This window comes from Mycteria americana, chromosome Z (assembly GCF_035582795.1).
Source record: "Mycteria americana isolate JAX WOST 10 ecotype Jacksonville Zoo and Gardens chromosome Z, USCA_MyAme_1.0, whole genome shotgun sequence".
Classification (NCBI taxonomy): Eukaryota; Metazoa; Chordata; class Aves; order Ciconiiformes; family Ciconiidae; genus Mycteria; species Mycteria americana.
In genome coordinates, this window is record NC_134396.1 from 42681407 (window position 1) to 42706820 (window position 25414).

General features: G+C 40.3%; 1 protein-coding gene across 1 annotated transcript in view; it reads right to left on the minus strand.

Annotated features, from left to right (window-relative positions):
• SPTLC1 (serine palmitoyltransferase long chain base subunit 1) overlaps nucleotides 1-21418 on the minus strand; it is a 34193-nt gene extending 12775 nt beyond the window's left edge. Inside the window, exons 1-7 of the mRNA XM_075526741.1 lie at nucleotides 21098-21418; nucleotides 19003-19110; nucleotides 13802-13896; nucleotides 10072-10165; nucleotides 9539-9611; nucleotides 5028-5160; nucleotides 3160-3289 (exon numbers count right to left, since the gene is read on the minus strand). Coding sequence (XP_075382856.1) covers nucleotides 3160-3289; nucleotides 5028-5160; nucleotides 9539-9611; nucleotides 10072-10165; nucleotides 13802-13896; nucleotides 19003-19110; nucleotides 21098-21160 — 696 coding nt within the window. The 5' untranslated portion in view covers nucleotides 21161-21418. The remainder of the gene's footprint in view (nucleotides 1-3159; nucleotides 3290-5027; nucleotides 5161-9538; nucleotides 9612-10071; nucleotides 10166-13801; nucleotides 13897-19002; nucleotides 19111-21097) is intronic.
• Nucleotides 21419-25414: the final 3996 nt, after the last annotated feature.

A 25414-nucleotide genomic window follows, 5' to 3' on the forward strand; every position in this document is an offset into this window, starting at 1 on the left:
GGGAAGGAAGATAATGTCTCTTTTTCAAGTAAGCTTTTACTCTAGTTTAAATTTAGTATTTATGATTTGTAACAGACGTTGAAATGCCTCATTGGACTAGTTTTTCTTTATTTTGTAATAATGTTAAAGCTTTTAACTCTTACACAAGACTTAAGACGCCTTGTTTTGCAACAAATCTTAATCAATCCATTTGAACTTTATGAGTAACATACAAACAATACAACTACAGAATAAATACTACAAATCTTGGTCTCTATTATACTCATCATTAGTCTGAGTATTTAGAAGGCTTTTCAACAAGTGGTTTGTGCACCAGGATTCTCAATGCAGCACAAACCTCTGACAATTAGTGTCTTCATAAAACACAACCCAAAAGTATTCATAACATTCAAGTTACAATCTCCCTGTCTGATCCCTGGACGATATAGGCCATAAGACTATCTTGCACTGGTTTCTGCTTAAACTTTAATGGTATGATTTGAGTGTTGTGGTTTCAAAATGCCATTCCCCTGGTATTTACTTTAAACTTTACTGATATCTTTTGATCAAGGATATTAAGTCATGCTTCTTACCTTTTCAGTTCTTGGAAAAAGATTCAGAGAACATCTGTTTATTCTGAGTGGTAGGCATGAAAACTAGGCACAGTCCACTCCACAAGCTGGACCAACTCCAGTGGTAAGATCTACCCCTTCCTAGTCAGTATGTCTTAGTTATACACACAGAATCATATAGGCTAGAAAAGACCTTTAAAAGCATCGAGTCCAACCATAAACCTAACACTACCAAGACCACCACTACACCATATCCCTAAGCACCTCATCCAAAAGGCTTTTAAATACCTCCAGGGATGGCGACTCAACCACTTCCCTGGGCAGCCTGTTCCAATGCTTGACAACCCTTTCAGTGAAGTAAAATTTCCTAATATCCAGTCTAAACCTCCCCTGGTGCAACTTGAGGCCGTTTCCTCTCATCCTATCACTTGTTACCTGGGAGAAGAGACCGACCCCCACCTCTCCTTTCAGGTAGTTGTAGAGAGCGGTAAGGTCTCCCCTCAGCCTCCTTTTCTCCAGACTAAACAACCCCAGTTCCCTCAGCCGCTCCTCATCAGACTTCTGCTCTAGACCCTTCACCAGCTTCGTTGCCCTTCTCTGGACACGCTCCAGCACCTCAATGTCTCTCTTGTAGTGAGGGGCCCAAAACTGAACACAGTATTCGAGCTGCGGCCTCACCAGTGCTGAGTACAGGGGGGACGATCACTTCCCTACTCCTGCTGGCCACACTATTTCTGATACAAGCCAGGATGCCATTGGCTTTCTTGGCCACCTGGGCACACTGCTGGCTCATATTCAGGCGGCTGTCAACCAGCACCCCCAGGTCCTTTCCTGCTGGGCAGCTTTCCAGCCACTCTTCCCCAAGCCTGTAGCGTTGCATGGGGTTGCTGTGGCCCAAGTGCAGGACCTTGCACTTGGCCTTGTTGAACCTCATACAATTGACCTCAGCCAATCGATGCAGCCTGTCCAGGTCCCTCTGCAGAGCCTTCCTACCCTCCAGCAGATCAACACTCCTGCACAACTTGGTGTCATCTGCAAACTTACTGAGGGTGCACTTGATCCCTTCGTCCAGATCATTGATAAAGATATTAAACAGAGGACTGGCCCCAACACAGAGCCCTGGGGGACACCCCTTGTGACCGGCCGCCAACTGGAGTAAACTCCATTCACCACCACTCTTTGGGCTCGGCCATCCAGCCAGTTCTTAACCCAGCGAAGAGTACACCCGTCCAAGCCATAAGCAGCCAGTGTCTCCAGGAGAATGCTGTGGGAAACCGTGTCAAAGGCTTTACTGAAGTCTAGACAGACAACATCTACAGCCTTCCCCTCATCCATTAGGCGGGTCACCTTGTCATAGAAAGAGATCAGGTTGGTCAAGCAGAACCTGCCTTTCCTGAACCCATGCTGGCTGGGCTTGATCCCTTGGTTATACTCTACATGCCGTGTGATGGCACTCAGGATGATCTGCTCCATCAGCTTTCCCGGTACCGAGGTCAGGCTGACAGGCCTGTAGTTCCCCAGGTCCTCCTTCCAGCCCTTCTTGTAGATGGGTGTCACACATGGTCTATAGTAAGCTCTTGGCCACCAACTTTATGTTTACTTTCAGTTAATTACATTAAGAAACTTTAACCATGTAGCTAAATCAAAGCACTCTGCTCTAACAAACCAAATGTGTTATACAAATTGCATCACTAGTTTGTCAATCACATATAAAAACTCATGTAAAGATTATCTGACAAAATGTATTTTCCATGAAGGATTGTTAACTAGTATGTTGTCTACAAATTTGCTGTTAATCAGATCCATTACTGATTTTGACTGATGTTAAGCTGATTGGCTTATAACTCTGCAGTTTATCTACTTTACTTTTTCTATACGTTAGCACAAAATCAGCTTACTTCCAATTGTCTGTAACATTCCAGCATTCTGTGAACGAGGCATATAATGACAGCTCTTCAGCTAATTCTTTCAAAATTCATTTAACCAAGTTATTTGTACTTGCTGATCCTGATTTTTGTAGCTGCTTTTGGACATCCTTTTGTATTACTGTCAGAATGAGAAGCAAGCCATCAAAGTGCCCCCAATTTTTCAATAGAGAGAACATCTTAAGAGTTGAGTGCAAGATAGGGGAAAAGTCTAAGGGAAAAAAAAAAAAGAATCATGTTGATTCTATAAATTGAAGGGTTAGGACTAGCTGCTTTGGTGTTGATTTTATGGTGTGGCATTCAAACAGATAATTAACTTGCATGATTTATTAGGTAAATGAAGTTATACAAATTTCTAAAAGACCAAAAAAAAAGCTCTGTAACAGTATTTTTAAAAAATAAAATAATCTCACACTTTAGTCATCTGCCCTTAAAAATATTCCCCCACTACCAGTGCCTGTGAGCTTGCTTCCAGTGGTTACACAGACAAATGCAAATAAATAAATAAATAAACATTTTTTTTTTAAAAAATCTATCTTAATTACATAAGCAACATTAACTGCTCAACAGAGATTTATGAAAACCAAATAACTGCCTATAAAGCATTGCTATACAACCCAGTAAAAAAAAATGTGGGGGAGGTGGCACAAAAGAGTATAAATATTTCTTCAAAGGAATGGTACCTTTTGATCTTCAGTCTCTTGTTCTTTCAACAGTCGTTCAAGGTCAGCCATATCATTATGCTTAAATAACTTGATGTTACTACGAGATGCTTGTAATCCCTTTTGAATAGCAAAGCAGGCAGCTTCATCTCTGTAAATACAGCAAGTCCTTCTAAGTTTGCACTTGGCTTAACAATTATTCAAAGAAGTTGGCTATTAGGACTGTCCTACTTTTGAGCAGATATCTGTACTTAGGTGTAGTTAAAACCAGATTTATTAAAGCATCATATATTTCATTTACATTTTGAAAACTCATTTCCAAAGCTCCTCAACTTTCCTACGCACTATAGTCACTAAAAGCAGGCCAACAAGTATTTTCTTGAAGTGTACACTGGTCCTTTTGTTTGTATGTGACAGCAGTTTGAGCATAGCATTCCATGGACTGCGTACAATACCATGGTAATCATCCCAGAAACCTCTGACTCCATTTGCTCTGGGTCTTAGAAAAAAGGCGCAAAGATGTGCCTTATAAGAACTGCAGTGGTCCTCCAAGTATTCAAAACCTGCTTTTTAATATCCTTTGGGAATTACTACCTCAGTGTTCAAAGAACTATCCACCATTTTTAAGTGTCAGAAAAGCAAATCTCTGAGCATTATGGGGCATGCAATTTCACAGCTGCTTAAGTCGAGTAATCTTTTAAAAGTGGCCACTAAACCAAACCTTCTCCATATGCCCAATGCAGTAATTTCAACCAAGTTGCTTTTAAATATTGTGAGATCTTTTGTCAGAGAGACAGTGAAACAGTAGAAGATAGCTAAATCCAGGATACGCTGGCACCTTGAATAGTGTGCACAGTTCTGGTTGTTCGTCTCAAAAAAGCTGATCCAGAAGATGTTCAAAGATGACCAAAAAACATGATCAAAGTTATGAAAGAACTTCTGTAAAAGAAGTCAAATAGGCTGCAGGCCTTACACTTAGGAAAGAGAGCACTGAAGAAAGATTTTGGTAGACAAATACAAAAGTATCAGTGTGTTGTGGTTTAACCCCAGCAGGCAGCTAAGCCCCACATAGCCACTCACTCACGCACTCACTCCCCCCATGGAGAAGATGCATCAGTTCACTGTCTAAAAATCAAATGCATCAATTGAAATTAGTAGGTGTTATATTCAAAACAGCTATTTCTTCATATTTTTTCATAACATGCTCAAGTTAAACTGTGAAATTTCATGTCATAGAAGCATTGTGGATATTAAAGATTTACAAAGGTACTAGAAGAATAGGAAGGCTTAAGAAAAATCCATCAACTGCTGCTAAATCCAAACCCTCTTTGGCTCAGAAAGCTTTGAGTATTGTTGCATTGTTTCTCCTGTTTTTTTTACTCTTCCCTAGACCAATTATGACTGGCTACTCTCAGGGACCAGATACTGGGCTTGCTGAATCCTTAGTTTGACCCTGCACAGCTGTTCTTGTGTTATTTTAATATGTACCAATATTTATCCAACTAATCCATTGCAAATATGCATGAGAGGAACAACTATCCTGCAAAAAAGGTGAAAAGCCAGCAGTAAACAGGAGAAAAGCAAATATGACTGTACAGTTTCTTAAGAAGAAAAGTAGGTATTAGACTTCTGTTAGTTCTGGTATGCACAAGTTTGGTTTTTTTTTTCAGCTGAATACCCAAGTCTGCTCTTCCGTGATAAAAGCAGTAACTGATCTGATTTGGGATATTTGACAAAGAAAAGATATCTGAGCTTTGTACAACAAAATACTTGATCAAAACCAGCATTATTTTCTAAATGGTTAACTTAATATGATTAACAATAATGAAAAAGAAATTGAAAGGACAAATCTTTAATCTGGAATTTCTCAAGTAGAAAACAATACTTACACAAACACAATGTCCCCTCTTTTCGAATATGCAGGAATAGCACTGGCAATTGTTGCAAATCCATACGAGTATATAATAGCTTCCTCTGTCCTCATGAATTTTGCTAGTCGTTCTTCTAATTCTAAGTGCACATCTACATGAGAGAAAAATTGAAAAGATCTTAGGTAGTTTACTTGTTTTCATATCAGAAAGACTATCATTGCTTTTAGCAATAATCTAATTGAAGCAAACAGAGCATTTATTTGTAGGAAGAGTGTTACAACAAATAACTTCCCAAAAACCAGTTGCAATCAATCCAGCCTTACTTAAACTGACAAGTAACCCAGTATTAATCAGAAGATTTGATAGATCTGAAAATATTTATGTATGTGGTTCTCTCATGTCCTTATGCAATGGTAATTAAAAATCTACTTGTGATTAGACCACAAGTAAATGATGCAGCGTTCCTGGACTGCAACTAGGGAGCACAGTTACTACAGTCAGACAACAAACAGCTATGTAATTTATAGCAATTGATGAGGTCCTGTTGGCAGACTGTCAGTTCTTCCAAGCTGATGCTTCCACTGCATAAAGCACAACTATCATTGTAACAGAAAACTGCTCGTCAGGCTGCAATCACATACCACCTCCTGAACACACTTGAGCCAATTGGAAAGGTCACCATCTCCATGCCAGAGACTACTCACCCTTAAGATAAATTGATGCAATTACACACACAAGCATTTCCCAAACCAATTCCGTCAAAGTGACCCATGTTAGAAACAAAACACCACTAAATCAAAAGATTAAGAAGGGTAATACCACATGGTGAGTGGATTGTTGCTGCAGAAAGGTGACCACAGCATTAAGCATTCTGCCTAAGCAAAATAACCTGTATCAGACAAACTGTTATTTTAATTGTGTAACTCTCTTGCCACTACCTGCTTCTGCTTGCAAATGTTACTCAGAGAATTATGCCTTTTATCAACTGGAAATAAACAAGATTAAAGGGCAAATAGAGGTCCTTAGTGTGTGACTTGAAAGATCGCCACTGGCCAAATGTTACCTTTTTGCAATTATTGGAAGTTCATTGAAACTAAAATCAAATGAGGCAACATCAGTTAAAAATACACATTCTTCAATAGCCTATGAGGCACAGTTACGTCAATGTTGCTATTTCTAGCCAGGTACCAACAGCAAGGGTGTAGGAAGAAAGGGCTTGATAAAAATCTTAACTTTGCCATACTAAACAAATATCTAGCATAACCTTTCCCCAAAAGAGCACATCCACCTGATTCATATATTTATACAATAAAAGCAAAAGGTATGTCTTCAAACAACAGCCTCCCAATCAGTCAAGAGCAATTTTATCCATAGACTGCAAACTATAAATCCTCAACAACCCTTTCCTAATGTTTACCTGAGCATCAAAAAATGGAATAGAAATGAATTCTTTTATTTGGTTTTCCACTGGTTTTAAATGGAAACAAAAAGTTTAATTGCTTACTATTTGAAAGTTTTCTTTTGCTACCTATCAAAAAGAAGCCCTTTCTTGGGCTACAAAAAGTCCAAGAAAGATCTTTTTCTGGCAGCAAGCACAAAAAGAGGCTGGTCACATGACACTTAAAACATGCAACATAAACAACATTCAGCAAAAAATGTTCCTTCTTGAAGCCCTGTCAGTAGAGAATAACAAATTAGGGGAAACAAGGACTGAACTACTACTTCGAGTGCCCAGCTATTGATACCTAATGGGGTAAAATGTTTTGTTTGCATGTAAAATACCACCTACAATCTAACTAAAAAACTGGAAAAGATGACGAGACCATCACAGTTAAAAATTAAAACTTGCGTGCTTCTCACTGAGCTTTACTCAGCAACAACCAGCACTACACTGAGCAAGGTCTAGGTAAAAACAGTGGGCAAAAGAAATGCTGTCAGCGATAATGAACTAACAAATATAATCAGATTTGTGTTAAGGAAAAAAATTTTACAAGCCTAGTAAATTTTGCCAAGGGCAAGAACATTTAAGTTAAGAATGACATACAGCATACACAAATTTGATACATCATTACATAAGGGAATGAATGTTTTATGTAATTGTGAGGCTGAAAAGTTTAAGATAGTATTAATTAAAGCTTCGCTACCATTCCACCGTGATAAAAACAGAATACTATCTGACTCTCCTATTCTTTATTGCAATGATTTGCTTTAGTCTGGTTACATCACTTGGATTAGCCTAGCTTAAGTGAAAGCTGCAAACACTACCTACAGTACATTTGCACAGAGGAAGATATGCTTGGAACAGCTTTCTACATAATTAGGAAACCTTAATAAAGCTATTATTGTCAACAACTGCTATGAAGTGCCAGTTTAGTGCCTAGCATGTGCTCGCATGCAAGTCAAAAGCAGAAGAACTGAGACCAAAGCCCACATAATCTTTTACATATTTTATCGGGTAGTCAGTCCTGATCTTCACAGTAGTACTGAAATTGTGTCTGCTAGGCAATCAACAATAGCCTTAAAAAAAACCCACGACCAGAAAAGTGATACCCCCCTCAGCTGTCATTATGGAGAAAATAACCATAAAGATTCAGTTATGTGTGAATATACTAGTATTTGAGGCTTATCATAGGATAAAGGCATGGATGCAGTTTTCAGGGATACAGCACAAAGCAAACATGTCTTAATAGGGACTCACTAAATCTACAAAATCCCTTCAAAACAGGCAGAGATACGAAGAATCAAGTCTGCATTCAAAATAAATTAGAACATGATATCTATGTTTCCAAATAAAGAGATCTCTACTATTGATATGAAATATCAGCCCCTAAGAAGGGATAACTCTGAGTGACAACAATTGGCAATCATCAATTAAATCCTGTATAGTTAAGTAAAAGGAAACCACATAGTTCTGGACACAACATGACTCATTTACCAAAGTCACAGCACACAAAAAATTGTGTGAAAAGTTTGAGGCATTACTGATGTAAGAAGTGTTTCTTATCAGAGATTCATAATCCTGCAATACTCAAATGTTTACAGTCAAGGGAAAATGGGAAGACAGTTTGGGATCCAACAAGAACAGGAGGTGTTTGTCTCAAATTTTCAACCAATTCTCTGTTACTTCATCTGTAAAAGATGGTATCTCAAATATGTGAGTATAACATCATTTCTTCACTAGTGATGTCATGCAGCAATACCATAGATTATATCCCCTGCTTTGTGAAATGGAGCGTTTACCCAAAAAATTCAGAAGCCAATGAACAGCAACCAAATTAAATGCAAAAGCTATACAGTTTGGACGTTATGATTAGACCTCCAAACAGGGCAGGAAACAAAGAATCTCTCACTTACCAGAGAAAATCAACTTTTAACCAGTCTGTTTCAAATAATTACTAGAAAGAAGCAAAGTGAAAGATCTCACAAAACTTAAAATCAGCCTGGACTCAAAAGACAGGAGGCATTAGGCTACAAGTTTCTTTGAGCTTTTCAGTGTTTTTGGAAGAAAAAAAAAAAAACCCGAAGCCTGTATGAATTCCAACAGATCACTGCTGAACTGAGATCAGTGAGGGAATCTAGGTTCCTAAAAGCTCTCTACTAGTCAATGGGCTACCATCACATTCTTTAGAAATGAATTACGTTTCTAGGCTAATGAACAACCTATAAGAATGACATCAAAGACTCAGCTTTGTTCTGATATATAGACTTCTAACAAATCAAAATAAGTACAGCATCTGGTCGATCACTTAAAGGACTAGCTTGATTAACTGAGAAAAGTTCAAGTTAGCCTTGAATTCAAGTCAAGGCTGTAGGAGGCTAACTCTACGAAATCATTTGAGCACAAACATGCTGTGAATTCCATCACCTCTGGGAAGAGACCAGAAAGTTCCCAAGATGATGAGTTGATGGTTTTAGCCGGCAACTGTGCAGCTATTCATGCATTACTCTTTGGTTTCCATGCAGTATTTCAAAATACCAATGCCTGTAAAGAACTGTTTCCAGAGGCTGGTATTTAAAAACTTATTACTACTTAAAAAGAATGAAAAAAACCCTTAGTAATACCTGCTCACATCATAAAATCTCTTTAAATTACAACATTAAAGTTATCAGTAAAGGAAAACTTCATTCTGACTACAGCATTAGATAAACTTAATAATCTTTATCATAGAAATCAGACTGCCCTCTTGTGGTCTACTTAGAACTTCTTATTAATTTACACTTAAATTCACCATGCATTATTAAATTCTAATATGTTTATTTTCTCTTTCTACTATGGTGACCAGAACTAAAATAGATTATATTTAACTTCACAACTGTCCTCCAAGAGGAGAATTGCATTAGAAACAGTAAGAAAACGCATAAAATGAATAAGAAACAAAGCTATGAACAATAAAAGCTACCAATCCTTAACAATTACAGCAAAAAGTGTGTTAGAGGGTATCTGTTATTCACAGTGATAGAAATAATTTTGGCTGACTTACCAAACTAGTCTGAACACCTTTAAAGGCAGATCAAAGCTACTTACTCACCAAAAGTACCATAGAATCCTCTAGGTCCACACGTGCCAACACCGTATTTCTTCAGAGATGCCTGGGCTGCGCTCTTTAACAGAAAAGAATTTCATTAAATATTTATTCCTACACTAGATCTCTAACTCTTCTATACACTTTGCATTGACAATTTTATACCAAACTACGCAGGCCAGTTCTTGCATCATGTAACATGACCTGCTTTACAAAAAGTATAATAACGTACTGAATTCTATGAATTAATTTCACATCAAAACTATTTTAGACAAGTGCTTAAGCATCATTCATTGTATTCTAATGATTAAGGACATTAGATACTAATTTAACTTGATAATCAGCTAGTACGCATTAAGTACACCAGTTTAAACTTTTTACTAAAGACAAATAACACAGAATTACAACGTTTATAATCTTCTTGCTGCTTTAGTAGTATACTTCTTGACGAAGTTTGTGCTTTCTGAAGTCATTCTTAACTTCAAGGTAACATACAAAGTAAGAGAGGAATAATCACAGAAATAACTGGAAGAACTCACCTTAACCTTTTCATTATCCAAAAGTCCAAGAAAGTTAAACGATGCAAAGTTTATACATTCCTTGCCATTAACAGTGATTATATGGGTGGGAGGACTGGAAAAAAAATTACAGACCTATTGTTATGAATGCACAGTTGCCATTTTCATAAACAGTCAAAGCAGTACAGGAGTTTTGTTTTTCAACAGTAAAAGGCACACAGCTTTTTCATGATTCCCTCTTTCCACTTCTTCCTTTGCAGCTGCCAATCAACATTTAAGTTCAGTGTCAAGTCACAAATATACTACCATACTCAGCAAAAACTATATTCCTGTAGTTTAATCAAGAAACTGCAAATACCTTCCCGAGATACTTAGTTTAATGATTCCTTGTTGAAAACTTAATTCATACAAAGATGATCCCTGAAGAGATAAATAAAAGCTTCTCCTTTAAAAGCAAAGTGATACCTATTTGAAAGAAGGTATACTACAAATAAAAAGGAAATTTCATTGCTACTTACTTCCATGATAAAAATGAACTTAAAACCAATGTTTTTGTCATAATGCAAACCCACAATACCAATCTTGTACTGAATAGGGCTCCTGAAATATAGGTACCAGCTGTAAGCATACAAAAATATTGTATTATACTGTCATCTGTAGTATACTACAGATGGCCTACAGATACTGTAGTATCTGTCATCTCAGGTTTCCAATTCTGTTTAATCCGTAACGGTTTGAATAACTCATGTAATCAGGAAACACAGAAAATGTGAAAACACTCAATATTAACAAATGAACAAGAGCACAATATATATGAAGCAAAGGGCAAAGAAATTTTCTGCCCTAAAAACTTATGATTTAGATAAACAGTTATTAAAAAATTGAAGATAAAAATAGATATTACCCCTTTAAATGCAAGCATCACATCTGCATGCTGTATTCTAAAAGCAATCCTGTTTTGGCAATTATACACTTCAATACTACAAAATCAGAAGTTTCAATTAATCATTCAAGACTGTTGAGTCTCAAAGCTAAGCCAAATACAAAGCCTTATGTCTGCCCATTTCTGTATGCCTTGTCAAATACTACAGCTGAGGTCCTATACTATTCCTCAAACACAATAGTTTCAACAACCTTTTCCCATGTGGAAACTAGCACTGAGCAATTTTCACAATCAAAATTAAACAGGGCTGCTCAAATGTCAAATGCCTGTGCACAGCTGCTCCAAATGTGGTTGCTAACAGTATTTCAATGGGTATATTCAATGGGTCTTCTCCTACAGTGGGCAGTTATTCATTCTCCCAGTCCCTGCCTTTGCCTTCTGTGACTAAGGCAGTGTGGCTAGAGCACTTGCTGGTGAAGACTGAGGCAAAAAAAGTTGTTGATTACCTGGGATATGGAGAAGGCTGAGGTACTCAAGTCTCCCATTTCCTTCTGGAGAGAGCCTACATTTTCCCTAGTCTTCCTTTTATCACCGACGTACCTATAGAAGCTTTTTTTGTTGCCCTTGACATGCCTGGCCAGATCTAATTCTGTCAGGGCTTTAGCTTTCCTAACCTGATCCCTGGCTGCTTGGACAACTTCTCGGTATTACTCCCAGGCTATATCATATCATAAAACCTTCGTTGCAACGTCGAAAACAACAAGTCTTTGCAAAAGGAAAACAGTAAAGCAATTTTTTTATAGTTTCATGTATCTCCCTTCCCCTAGTATAACACAGTTTGTTAGGTATCATGGTTAGGGACAACAGTTATGGGATACCGAGTGATCCAGCTGAAACCATAAATGAAAATATAATTTGAAGCTACATTCAAAGAACTTGCACCCAGTCCTTCAGAAATTGTGTCTTTTAAGGATCGAAAGCACTCCATCTGTACTTGGACCTCTCACTTAAGTGCTGCATGTATTGAAAAATCAGTTGCAGCAACATTTGTTCACATGATAAAATTAAAAGCCAGATCATTAGTGCCTTGAAAAGAAAAACGAGAATCAGCATGAGAATTTTGCAGACATACTGTTTTAGGAAACAGGTTTACATTTTCTGAATGAGATCTTGTACAACTAAGCTATCTTGCATAGAAAGGCTACCACAAGAAGTAACAAAATTCTGGACTGTGACTGAGCCGTCATGTGTAACTTCTTCACCGCTGATTCAAGATTGGTCACTTATTTTGTTCGAACAAGTCTCTGCATTATTGGCTTTGCTTATCATTTGGCAACTTTACTGGGATTATGCAACTGCTCAGCAGAAAGGAGCATACTAACATAAGGCACAAACTGCCTTGCATATTGAGGGAGGAGGAAGTCTGCCTCCCCCACACAGTGGGTCAAAATTTTTACTGAAGTAGTTAATACTTCCTAAGTGGTTATGAGCCTATATAAACCCTATGCACATATTACTGTAAATATTCAATATTAAACCACCACATACTAAGATAATTAAGATTTATGTAAATCACCACTCATGGTAGACATTAACACATGAAAATCATTGAAAGAATACTACCTCATTAGAATCAATATGGTCCCCCTAAAATACTAATTAAAAAGGGGACAGAAATGCTTGAGCTGGAATTAGGATGCAGCCACTTTCATTTCTGTATTAATTCTGAAATGTGGGTTAAGTTTATAGCCCAAGTTACAATCTCATGGCTGTTGAGCAACTTAGGGGAAGGTAGTTGGCAGTTTAAATCTTACAAGACAAATGCCAAGTTTTCCCCATAGCCACTATTGAGTTTAACAGCCACAACACATTAACATTCTGTCACAATAGGTTCCCTAGCTGTAAGCACTGTAAAGTTCTAAATAATTTAAACACTTTCTGAATCAATCTAAAAGATGTATTTGTTCAGATTTTCTGTAAACATCCAACACTTCCTTTAACTCCACAGTATTGTTTGTTTCAAGATTCTGAACAATAACAAAAGGATTGTTCACATTCCAGTTGATTAAAATAGGCATCCCTTTTCTAAGGCAGACTTTTCCATGGTGGCAGAACCATCAAAATGGAGCTCCCTATGACCACAGATAATTGTGCTCTGTCACTAAATTATTTTAAATTATTAGTGTTACTAGAAGGATATTAAGAATGCTTATATTGTAAAAGTTACTGACATAAACAAATCTGAAGCTTGCGAAAGAAATTTCAAAGCAATTTCTGAAATACTGCGATTCTTGCCTAAGCACACATTTTAAAAGCCTCGTAACACACAAGAAAGTAATGCTGAGCCATAATGTCCTCACAAAACAACTTCAGCATCAGGCATCTCCACTTCCGATTGTCCAAAGAGGAACAACTTTTCATGAAGTGCCAAGTGGCTAGCCACAAAATCAGTTTCTTCTGAAGTGATTTGTGATGACAGTTTCTCCCCAACCCCTACAGAGAAGGTGGTAACCACTTTTGGAGGTCTAAGTCTACATATTCAGAAAAAATGAAACAAATTACTACCAAACAATACAGACCCAAAATGAAGGCAAAGATAAAGTGTCCCTCCCCCCCCCCCCCAATATTTTTTTAAAAATTAATTACAACATTTAGAGTAAGAAAGATTTTCTTAATAAGATAGTCTTCATAACATTGCAAAACCAAGACCATCTCTTTAGTGGCAAATTCAGTCCTGCTATCTAAAAATGCAATTCATTTATGAAAGCTTTTAAGGATATGGAAATGCTTAGTAAGAAATATGCTTAAAAATACAGACATCAAGTATTTGAGTTGAAATAAAAAACAATTTATTTTGGTTACATTTACCCTGAAACAATGTTGTAGTTGAGAGCTGGATGATCTTTTGGTACAGGAGGTACAAGAGGCTCTGGCTGCCATTCTTCAATCAACTCTTCTTTTTCCTGAGCAGGAGAAAATAAATACTGCTCAAAAAGGATTTCCATTAGAAAAGACATTATGCGCTAATAAACAGTTGGTAATAGTTGTATGAGAAATGATGTATGCTAATATGTGTCACCTTTCTGAGACACTCAGAATTGCTATTATCTCAGTATGTTCAACTGAAGGACTCTGAATTCTTCAAAGGGAAGGAGATGTAAAGAAAGATAGCCCAGCTGTGCCTGTACGTTAAAGATCTCATGATATGATAATCAAGAGAAGAGATAATAACTTGGTGTCCCTGCCAAATTTTAATCAATACTGTTTTATTCAATCTATTAATTATAAAAATCCTTCTCTACAGTTTATGCAATTGAATACAAATTACATAATAATTGGCTATAAATTGCCTAACTTTACATTCTCAAGTCTTCAACAGTGCTGTTTAAACAACTGTGGCACTAAAACACTTGGCAAAGTAACACATACATGAGCAGGACAGAATGGAGAAAAACCGCCAAATGCTCAAGAAATGGTAACAGCTACTACTAAAACATATATCCCCCACCTAACAATGGAGGAATACTGAATGTGCATTCATTTTCAAACTGCTTTGGAAAACCCCAGTTATATGATTTTCCAAAGGATGTGCACTGTACCAGCATAACAGGTGCATTAGACTAGTTCCACATAAATTAGCAACCACTCAGGCAAATCACCAAATTCATTCTTCATACTATGAAAGCAGAACTTTCCCAGAGGATTATTTACTAGTACAGCAAGACATACCTGATGCCATTCAAAGTTAGTGTGTTAACAAATATGTTACGACTACAATGGGTTTATAGTTCTCTATTATCTCAAAAAGCAGTAGAATATTTAAGGCTACTTATTTTAATACCAAAATATAAATTCTGCCATCGATTTTTGAAAACACCAGAGCAGTATTTTTTTCCATTTTTATTTTTTCCAAATACACTTTTCAAAGCCTTCGAAGTACAAAACCAAATTAAGATATGAAAATATCAAAAGGAAACTACATGCAATAATACAATTAGTCTCCTGCATTTTCATCACTTTCATCTTACTAAGCTAATGAATAACTATGTTTCTAGGTATTTCCAGAGTATTAATTAATATCCCAGGAGCTCCACAAAGGTCTATTTCAAAACACAAATGGAAATTTCAATAGCCCTGTATTTCAGAAGAGATCGATTTTATGTGAGCATAGTCACTTGCATTTCTAATATTTTGCAGATGTACTTTAAATTGAAATTTAAGTCTGGCCACAGACTTGTTTGTACTTCCCAAAATCCCAAACTATCAGGAACTTATAGTCACAGAGAAGTACTCCACCTTTTTCGCTAACAATTTGGGAGATTCCATTATTTTGGAATAGAACCAATAGGAATACCTATAAACACTGTCATTAAAGGATGACAGTCAGTCAGTTGAAAGCTGATTCCCACCCTGGATTTTGTAGTAGCCTTGCTACACATTTAACTAAACCCAGAAGCCACCTTCAGGGTGGATTTCTTCACTGTTTTAGAAGTGTGACTCCTAAGTGCACTAAGTTGCACAATATATCATCTACCTCTGGTTCCCCAGGACAAACTGGTCCTGACAGATCCCATTAAGAGGCTGCGCAATAGTGGTATTCTTCAGTAATATTCATTACGCAGAGCCAGCTCTGCTCTGGCAACATCCCCAACAATAATTCACAGAGAAACTCCAAGTATCATTACATGAGTGGCTGACATAAAGGTAGCCTGAGCTCCACCGCCTCAGCTGGCCTACCTCCAGTGCCTGTACCTGAGCAACCTAGTATTTCTTTCTGGTGTGGTAAAGACTGGACACCACAGCATGAATCAAACTAGAACAAATCAGCAGGCAAATCATCAGTCTCCTCACTGAACAGCTGGCATGTTACCACATGCAGCCCAACACACACACAGAAGCCTGGCTGTGTGGGATCCCATATTGTATGAAACAGACTGTACTGGGTCTGGCTGGGATGGTGTTAATTTTCTTCACAGCAGCTCGTATAGTGCTGTGTTTTAGATCTGTGACCAAAACACTGATGATAACACATTAATGTTGTAGCTCTTGCTGAACAGTGCACAGTGTCAAGGCTTTCTGATTCTCACTCTGTCCCCACAGTGAACAGATTGGGGGGTGCACGAGAGGTTGGGAGGGGACACAACCAGACAGATGACCTGAACTAACCAAACAGATATTCCATACTATATAATGTCACGCTCAGCAATAAAAGGAAAAGAGAAGGTTTAGGAAGTTAGCCATCTCTTGCTCAGGAACTGGATGGGTATTGGTCCACCCATGGGAGGTGGTCAGTGATTGCCTTCACATCACTCATCTTGTTTCTCTCTTCTTCAACTTTTCCCTTGCTTATTAAACAATATTATCTTCACTCACCAGTTTTCTTGCTTTTACTCTTCCTTTCCTCTTCCCCTGTCCCACTGGGGTTGGGGAGAAAGTGAGTGAGCAGCTGTGCGGTGCTTAGCTGCCTACTGGGGTTAACCCACAACACAGACCAGTGCCAACTATCTGTGGATTTTTAGTGAAGATTCAGGTGGGATTTTTTTTCCCCTTACAGCTATTCCCCTACACAAAATAGACAAGCTCTTTTCACAGCAATTACCTACATTGTAGAAAGAAAGGGAATCACTCCACACCTCTGATGTACCAGTCTGCTTAAGTCCTCCAACTGTAGAAGACTTATTCATACTTCCACTTCACTATTCTATTTATGCTTACTTTCAATAAACTATCTGTAGACAAGACATTCCCTTCCAAATACAGTTCTTCCTACGGGAAACACTGCTTCCATCTTCAGAGGTCAATGGTAAAGCCAACCAGACTAACTTAAATCTCCTTCATTGTCAGCCAACCTGAACATACCATCACACCAAAGAGCATTCCCCCATGCTATTCTTTTTGCCATCAAGATACAGGTAACAAAAAGCTAAAGGTGTTGATGTCTTTAACATCTCAAGTCAAAACCTCTGCTGTAATACAGGTCTTGGCAATGCAAATTTTCTTCTTCTGTGCCTTGCAACTGTGCATCAATGTATCCAGTATCTATACAACTCAATTCTCAATCTCTTTGGATTTTTGCTAGTATTCACATTCCTTTCCACCCCTCAAGCTCAGTACAGTTTGTCTAAATCTCATCAGAAGTATCACAACAATAATGTATTTGCACGCTTCTATTCCTCAGAAAGCCTGCTACTGCTGTCCTGCCAGTGAACTTTACTGTCATTCTGCAAAAGTAGGATTGTTATCAAGCATGAGCCATTTCAAAATGTTTTTCCCCCTTTTGACTCCCTTCTAAACCCCTGCTTCCACTGAGCTGCAGCAGACCAGCTACACTTGCAATCTCCTAATTGCTCATTACCCCCAGTTAAGAAGATACAGAATAATTTTCTTCCCTGCATACCACTGTTTCAGATTTGTCTGAGCACTTAAAACACCTCAGCTTCAGCAAAATGGTCTGTCAGTGAATGAAGGAGATGACCTGCAACTGGATAATAACATTCAAGATGCACACAGAAATATCTGAGTGTAATCCTTACTCTGTAAGGAAGAGATAGGTTTCAGCCTTTTCAGGTCACCAATTATGCAAGAGTAGCAAACAGCTTTTCCCCACCGTCTACTGCAGAGAGAATGAACCTTTCAAAAGAAAAAAAGTTATCCTCCAAAATACCAAAGACCAAAAACATCTGATGCAGGAAAACTCTACTAAATGAACTATCATAGTTTCTGAATGGACAATCAGGGGCTACTTTAAAGCTGCAGCACGTCTTCCTAGATGATCTGAACGTTCAGCTCTTCACCACACTGGACTTCCCTTTGCATTCACTCCTCCTCTGTATTCTTGTCAAAGGCGGAAAACTTCAAGAACTCCAGGATCAATTCAAACCCTTCCAAAGCACAAAACTCAACTGGCTTTTCTTGATTCCTGCTCAGCTCATTTCTTGCCTCCAATATTAAATGCCTCCAATAAATACTTGCTGAAGTGTTCCCTAGAATAATCTAAGCTCATTTAGTAAGTACTCCCCAAAAGAGGACACTGCCTGCAGATCTGCTCACGTTTATAGCCTTGTGCCTATAGTCCCTGCATCCTGTTCAGTGATGCATTACACCGAGGCCACATTTAACATGTGTCCTTAGCAAGAATAAGATCAAAAAGTATGCAAGCGCATGATATAGATGAGAATGACAAGGTAAAATAAACCCATAAATCTGTTTCACAAACCTTCCTCAGTACCATGAAGAAATTCCAGTGCTTTATCCCATTCATAAAGGATATCATTCCTCTGAAGCTCTAGCAAACTAAGCTTGTTTGTTATATGGTACTTCAGATCAACCCCTCACATACACAAGCTGGTTGTCACATTGCAATACATTGCTATAGTTCACCTTTGACCGAGAAAAATGAGTGCACCCTTGTTCACCTCACTGTTTGCACATTCAGAGAGTGCATCCAATCATCCTTTGAATATATCCAATGGCATCCTCTGACATTATGCAGCAAGCCCAATTACAGACCATGTCTCAGACAAACTAGTCCAGGTCCATCTCCAGAACAAACTCTACTCATTCCTGATAGTCTCCAGCCAGAAGTCAGGGAGAAATTCCAGTCTTCACAAACAACTACAGCTTTTTTTTTTTTGAGACAACTATATTGCAAAAGAAGAAAATTGCCGCTAAAACACTGTAAACTCTCAGAGTTATTACTACCACATGTACAGACTGATCGTTCTCCTACTCTCTACACTCTTATAGTTCATTTTGTTTGGTGGGGTTTTTTTTTTAGTATAGCTTCCATTTTTAAAACAAAGCCATCCATTGAGTAAAGCTAATGCCAGCTTGTCATAGCCTAGCAGTGACGGTCACATCAGTTCTTTTATATTTCTCAGACTCTCAAACACAGTGCTACTTTAAAAGCATGAACTGAAGCGTTTAAGCAATTTCTTAGTTCAAAGTAAGCTTACTCTTTGAAATCCTAAGAAAAACCAGCACAATTTGTGATGCAGCAGTGGTTCAACAGCCAAATATATCAATAGCTATAAACTGTTTCTCTAAAGAAAAATATTTTTCCACCATACCTTAGGTGTTAGATCAGATCGCTCTTGAAGCTTATATGTCTTGGAGAAAAGAAGTCTGATTATCCATAGAATTAGAATTCCTTCCAAAATGAGATGGTAAGCAGGAGCCTGAAAATAAAAGCACAAAAATAAGTCTACACAGAATTCTATTTGAATTAGTGTGACACTATGCAACAGTTTTGTCTCTATTCGTACACACAGAAAAAAACCAAAGCTGATCATCAGCTGATATGTATTTCTAAATCAGTAAAAATTATGATTATATGAAAGTGGATTGCTATGCAACTACTACTTGTAGCTGTTAACTTGAGTTTGAATGGGTTTATTCTGTTATTAATGAACAAGGCAGACTCCAGATTGATAAGTGGTTTCAGTTCCACACATGCACATAAATTGAATATTGAGACTAAAGGCATATAAGTTTCATGGGTTGCACCAGTATCTGTGAAGGCAGAAAGCCTTCACAACAAGCAGAAGTCTCCTGAGAGCTTGAAGGTCAGTGTCATCTAGACATACCCACTTCAAGCCTACATTCTTACAGTCCACCAGCAGCAACAGCTACGATTATTTACAAAGAAACCTAATCCTGTCTTCATAGCCCATTTATGTTAGTTTCACAGGGACTGTGAGCAGGTATAACCCAACACAGTCACCAGAAGCAGTTTTGCCCCTGTGTCATTTACTCTCGTGTGGGCAGGATATTTAGGAATATCCACAGCAAACACAAATAGAGAGTTGATCCATGTTAAAGTTAGCCTCTCGGTGCTTGGAGGGAGAAAAGTCAGTTTCCTCTGGCAGCACAGCTAGTTTAAAGTAGATGTGGAGTTATGGCATCAGCATTTGACACCTAGTTTTAATGATGGGTTTAGTTATTCCATTTAAGAAAGGCTCCTGTCTATACTGCGGAAGTCTACTATTTTTAAAAGCCTCAAAGTGCACACACACTAGCGCACTCCCTCTTCAACTCAGTGGAAGAGCTGCCACACATCAACATTTTCTGGTGGGATTTGACCTGCCAACAAAGGAAGTGGAATGCACCATGCATCCAGAAACTAAAGGCAATTGAACACAAGTTTTTAAAACCAGTAAGGAGTCCTATGACATATCAAACTGCAAATAACAAATTTATCATTTGCAGAGCACTGTTCACCAAACACATTAAGAATACATATGTACACCATGACATCTAAAGAACACACAGTACAGTAGCAGTAGAGTCCACACAAACTACTTCCCCATGCTTTTCAGTGCCTACAATTAACCTGAATTCAGAGCACAGTCTACTGCGCTACCAACTTCAGTAGCTAAGCACTTCTATATTTTTACTGCAAACCTAGCATAAATTCTTAAAAAGTCACCAACCTTTGCCAAAGGAAGGAAGGGAAATAGACTGTTGATACACCGCCTATCATCAGGACATCCTTTTTAACATCATGAAACAAAGCCTGGATACAAGCATGCCATGCTGATCCCCTCCAGGAGAGAACTCAAGCATAAACATTTAAAAGTTGTTTCTTCCTTTGTAAATAACACTTGTAAGTTACAAACCCTGGCCTGATACTCAAAGAACACTGTGAACCTTACTGAGGGAGGTAAGGTTCCGGTATACACCTTAAATGTAGCTCTATAAACTTAAATAGAGAAAAACATAAGTGCATCTATTTTTTCAATATATAAATACGGTGCGCATGCACATATTCACAATTTTGCGAGTGCAGTCTTGCACACACGGCACTGATCCGCAGCCAGCTCCCGGTTCAGTGCAGCCTCGACACAGCACCACCCTGCGAGCCACCACCCTCCCGCGCCACCGAGCGAGGCTCACCGCTGACCAGCCCCGGCCCTTCCCGCTCCCTGCACCCGACATCAGCGGCCCAGAGACAGGCCGCCCTCACACCCAGCACCCCAGCTCCGACAGCCACGGGGCGCCCGCGGGCCCCGTCCGCCTTGACGCGGCTCGGCTCGGCTCGGCGGCGGGACCCCTTCGGCACACCCACCCCCCAACCCCGGCGGCGGCTGCCAGCCGCCCGGCCCCCCTCCAGCCGCCCCGCGCCGGCGGTCGGACAGCACCCCGGACCCGGGCCCCAGACCGCACCTCGTAGAAGGCCTGCACCATCTCCACCAACACCCACTGCTGCCCCATGCCCGCCGCCGCCATCGCCGCGCCCGCCCGCTTCCGCCTTTGCGGCCCGCCGGGCGTCAGGGGCGGCGGGGCGGGCCCACGGCCGCGAGAGAGCGCCCCCTCCAGCCCGGCGGGGGCAGGGCAGGGCAGGCGGCGCGGCCTGGCGGCGGGCGGCCCGTTAACGGCCGGGGCGGGGCGGGCCGTGTCGCGCAGCCCCGCGGCCCGGGGTGCTGGGCGGCCGCTTGGCACCGCCGAAGAGGGCGCGGGAGGAGGCGCGGGCTTGCGGCCGGTTTTCCTGCGTGCTGTAATGGTGGTTTATAAAGAAACGCCTTTCCTGGCGGTGCGTGCGGCCGGCCCGTGCTCCTGCGCGGGCACCTTTGCAGTTGCTGCTCCCCGGCGTCGTCACCAACTGCTGTTTTCTCTGGCGGCCCTGAGCTGGGAGCGAGGCCGCACTGGGAAGACGTGCTCTACAGCGTTAAATAAATGAAATCCGCCGTAAGCTGAACTTGCATAAGAAGATAAACTTGGATGCATTGGTGTGTACTTCCTCGCTACATTTCAAACCCGGTCCTGTTTGTGGAACGTGCTAGTGTAATCTTGGTGTGGCTTTCTCCACACCCCTAGGCTTCTGTGGCCCCACGCCATCACGGGCTGGAACCGGCCGAGGGGCAGAGCCTGTGCTTTGGTGCCTCATCAACACACGTTACGCTCGCTGCCTGTATACCTGTAACTGGTGGCTTCATTGCTGTAAGAAACAGTTGTTCAGAGACTTGGCTAATGAATTGAACAGCAAAAGCAAAACCAGAGTATAGTGGAAATAATGAGTAAATTCAAATGAGAAGAGAAAATACAGCTTTAAGAGTCTCGCCAAAGTGAGCAACCATAAAAGCTGGACATTGCTGGGAAGGGATAAACCCCATGAAGAAAAAGAGTAATGGTGAAGACCTTGCACGGACGCACCTGAGCGTAGGGAGGTGACCGAATCCCCATGCACAGCTGCGCAGGACTTGAGCGACTGCCTAAAAGGCAGTGGAGAGGAAGGGGAGCTGGAAAGAAGTTTGCTTAGGAAGTGAGGTAGCACTTGATGGAAAGGGAACAAAGGACATTGCTGCTAAAGGACATGTTTGGGAGCTGCTTCACTGAAGCTAAACATCTGTGGGGGGCTTCTGATGGTCTTCTGGGAGAGCACTGTGGAACTGCACCCTTTGGGGCTTCACTCTCTGTCCTTCACCACAGTTAGAGGAGAGGAACCTGGGGCAGCAGCTGATTAAATGTGATGATAGTGAAAACCTTGGATGCTGTGGCTAACTACAAGCAAACAGTAAGTTACAGTTTTACAGTAGTGGATAGTTAAAATCAGTGAACTTCATTTTCACGCCGCCTGAAATGCATAACAGTTAATCTTCTTCCTGAGTTTCTGAACTTATGATACACTTGTCAAATTCCACGCTCTACACAGTTCAGACAAAAAAATGTGGTTTGAGGCTGTCTGACAAGTCAAGACAGAGACAATAAATGTCCCTTTTGTTTTTTAGCTGTGTGAAGAGTATTCTGTTCACTGTTAAGTACTTCTGTGGCCTTTGCATCGTGCTGAAGAGGAGTCTTGGGCTCTTGGGAGATGGCTGCTACTACCAGCCTCAAAGAATGTGTCTGGTATGCATCCCAGTCCCAAATGGCCCCCAGAAGAGTGGACCACATTAGTTGTCTTGGTGGGCTGCAGATTAAGTTACACCCCTGCTCTCAACATCAGATTCTGACTTTCAATGTTTGACATATATGTGTATGATTGGGAGACTAAGGAATTGATTTTGTGAAACACTGGATGAATTGTTTCCAGCTTGAAATGCAGTGAAGTTAATAACATACTAACCAGTAATTCTTCTGGCAGTGAATTCAGAGTTCCTGGTCTGGATTATCATAGGGCTGGGTCTCTCATAATAATGAGCCTATCCCTATTGTTCAGCAGTTCCATTGTTCCAACACAAGGCAACTGCTGCTAATTGCTTAAGGCTGCTATACTTCTGACAGCAAAAAAGAGGGGGAGGTGAAGGGAGAAGTCCTTTGCAATGGCACTTTACAGCTGGGGAGAAAGGGAAGAGGAAAAACATCTTGAGTCTATCTCTGAACTTAAAGTCCTGACAAAAGCTATCAAGATAGTGCCCTATGGAAATTCCTGCTCTGGAAGTGTCAAATTTTGTCTTCCCCCCACATCCTCCAGTTGCACAGTATTCCTAAACTACTCTTACTCTGGACCTGCCTCACCAACCCACTTGTTTCCCACACCCTGCTTTGAATTCCTAGCTCAGTTCCCCTGGGTCAGCGCTGGCATGCCAGTTATCTGCAGTTGTTCTCTGGTCACTCCAGAAGCAGAAAAATGGGACTTGGTATGGCTATCAGGAATTTTATTTTTCCTAAATATCACAGTGGTAGCCAGTGCCAGTTATCTTCGGTCCTCTTCGCTCTATTAGCTCTTCATCTGGCTTCTTCATTCTTACTCTGTCAAGTATGAGACAGATAGTAGGAGCTGGAAATGGAAGTCAGGGAATGATATCTAGCCTCTTTCTGCACTGCTGGGTCTCACCCCCGGCTCCTTTTGACCTGATACTTTATCAACTAGGAACGGGGGAGAATGGCAGTAGGAAGTGACGCATAACTCTGAGGGGATGGCAGTGGTTGCTGCCATCCTACTTGTATTGCTGTGTCAGAGATATGCACATGGAGGGGATGGTGGGAAGAGAAATGTGGGAACTGGTAGCAGTAGGTCCTTAGAGTCACTCACTTCCCCCCTGCTTCCTTCAACCACACACGCAGAAGGGGGATGATGGCCGAGGAGATTAGGGACATAAGGGAGTCCTTGCAGCCATTCTCACATGTTCTGAGTGGTGAAAGCTTAGCTTATATTATTGTGGTTTTAGTGTGCCTAGTTGTAACATGTTGGTTCTGTGGCTACCCTCAAAAAATAATGAAAAAGATAAATAAAGCGTTGGGAAGGCAATTCTGTACTGGCAAGGATAACAGCAGGATAGTGTTTTTTAGATTTTGTTGTCTTGAAACCTGATACTCAACCGAGATAATGCTGGCAGCAAGCACAGAAAATGTCCAAAGTCAGTTGGAAGCTTAGTATTAAGCCCAAAAATCGTGTCCCAACTCCTAGTGGGAAGCAGAAAGATGTTGCAAGAGTACTGTGCAAGTGCCAAGAAGAACTTGATATTCAAGTTCTGTAATTTACCTGATATGCGGAGGAGTAATTGTTCACAAGGCAAGTGGAGCACAGGATAAATTTAGTGTCATCTCAAGCCATGCACCACTGCATCTTGGAAATGTGCTTAATCCTAGTTCTACAGTGAATTAGCTCTGGATTAACTTCACCAGCAGAAACCTGTTTTAGATCTGCCTGGGAAACATCTGGAGATCGCAACATTTGATATATGCTTTGTGTAGGAGTAATGGTACCTACTGGTCAGAGTACTGGTGCATTCTAGCTATCCCAAACTGTACCATGGCACCTTGAAAAACTGTAGTGACAAAGTAGCATAAAGTGGAAATGCCATGATGTTTTCCTGGCATATAATGGGGACCAAATTTGACCTCAACTGTTGTAATGACTATTGTAACTGTGTAAGAGTGGCCAGAGTCCTCTTTTTAAAGCATATTCAGCCAAAGGTGGACCTTTGGAACAAAAAGCTAACTTACAACAAAGATGGATGTAGGCACAGCAGTCTGTCTCCTGCTTACGCTTCTTTTCAGTGCCTGTTCCCCAGGTGGGCTTGGCAGCATTGGGCTAAGCACCTAAGTTTCCAATAGATGGCAGAACTAAGTGTCTTGAAGTGGAATTGACAACAGATAGGCCCAGTTCTGTGATGACTAAAGAAAACTTGTATTAGAAACTTGTAAGAGCTGCTCAGCCAGGCTGCTGGGACCACTAACAGAACAGACACTGTTTAAATGGGAATGTTTGCCTTGCAGAGAGCCAGTTACCCATATGCGGTGTTGCAACATCGCTGTTGCAGAGCTAGGTTTTGTATCCTGTGTGGTTAAATCCCACATATCTCTGATTCAAGACTTCAGGCATACTCAGGTGGGGATTTATAGCCCACAACTTTCTTCTGGGCTGGTTGCCCACACTGCAGAAGGAAATAGATGGGTGGCTCACCTGTTTCTCTTCCCCTGCCTCAATATGCAGCTGAACTGATGTCCACCATTTACTTCAAAACCTTAGTCCAAACAACACACAATTTACTCCAAATTGTGTCAGTTTAAATCTCATTTCTTTTAGAAACACAACCACTG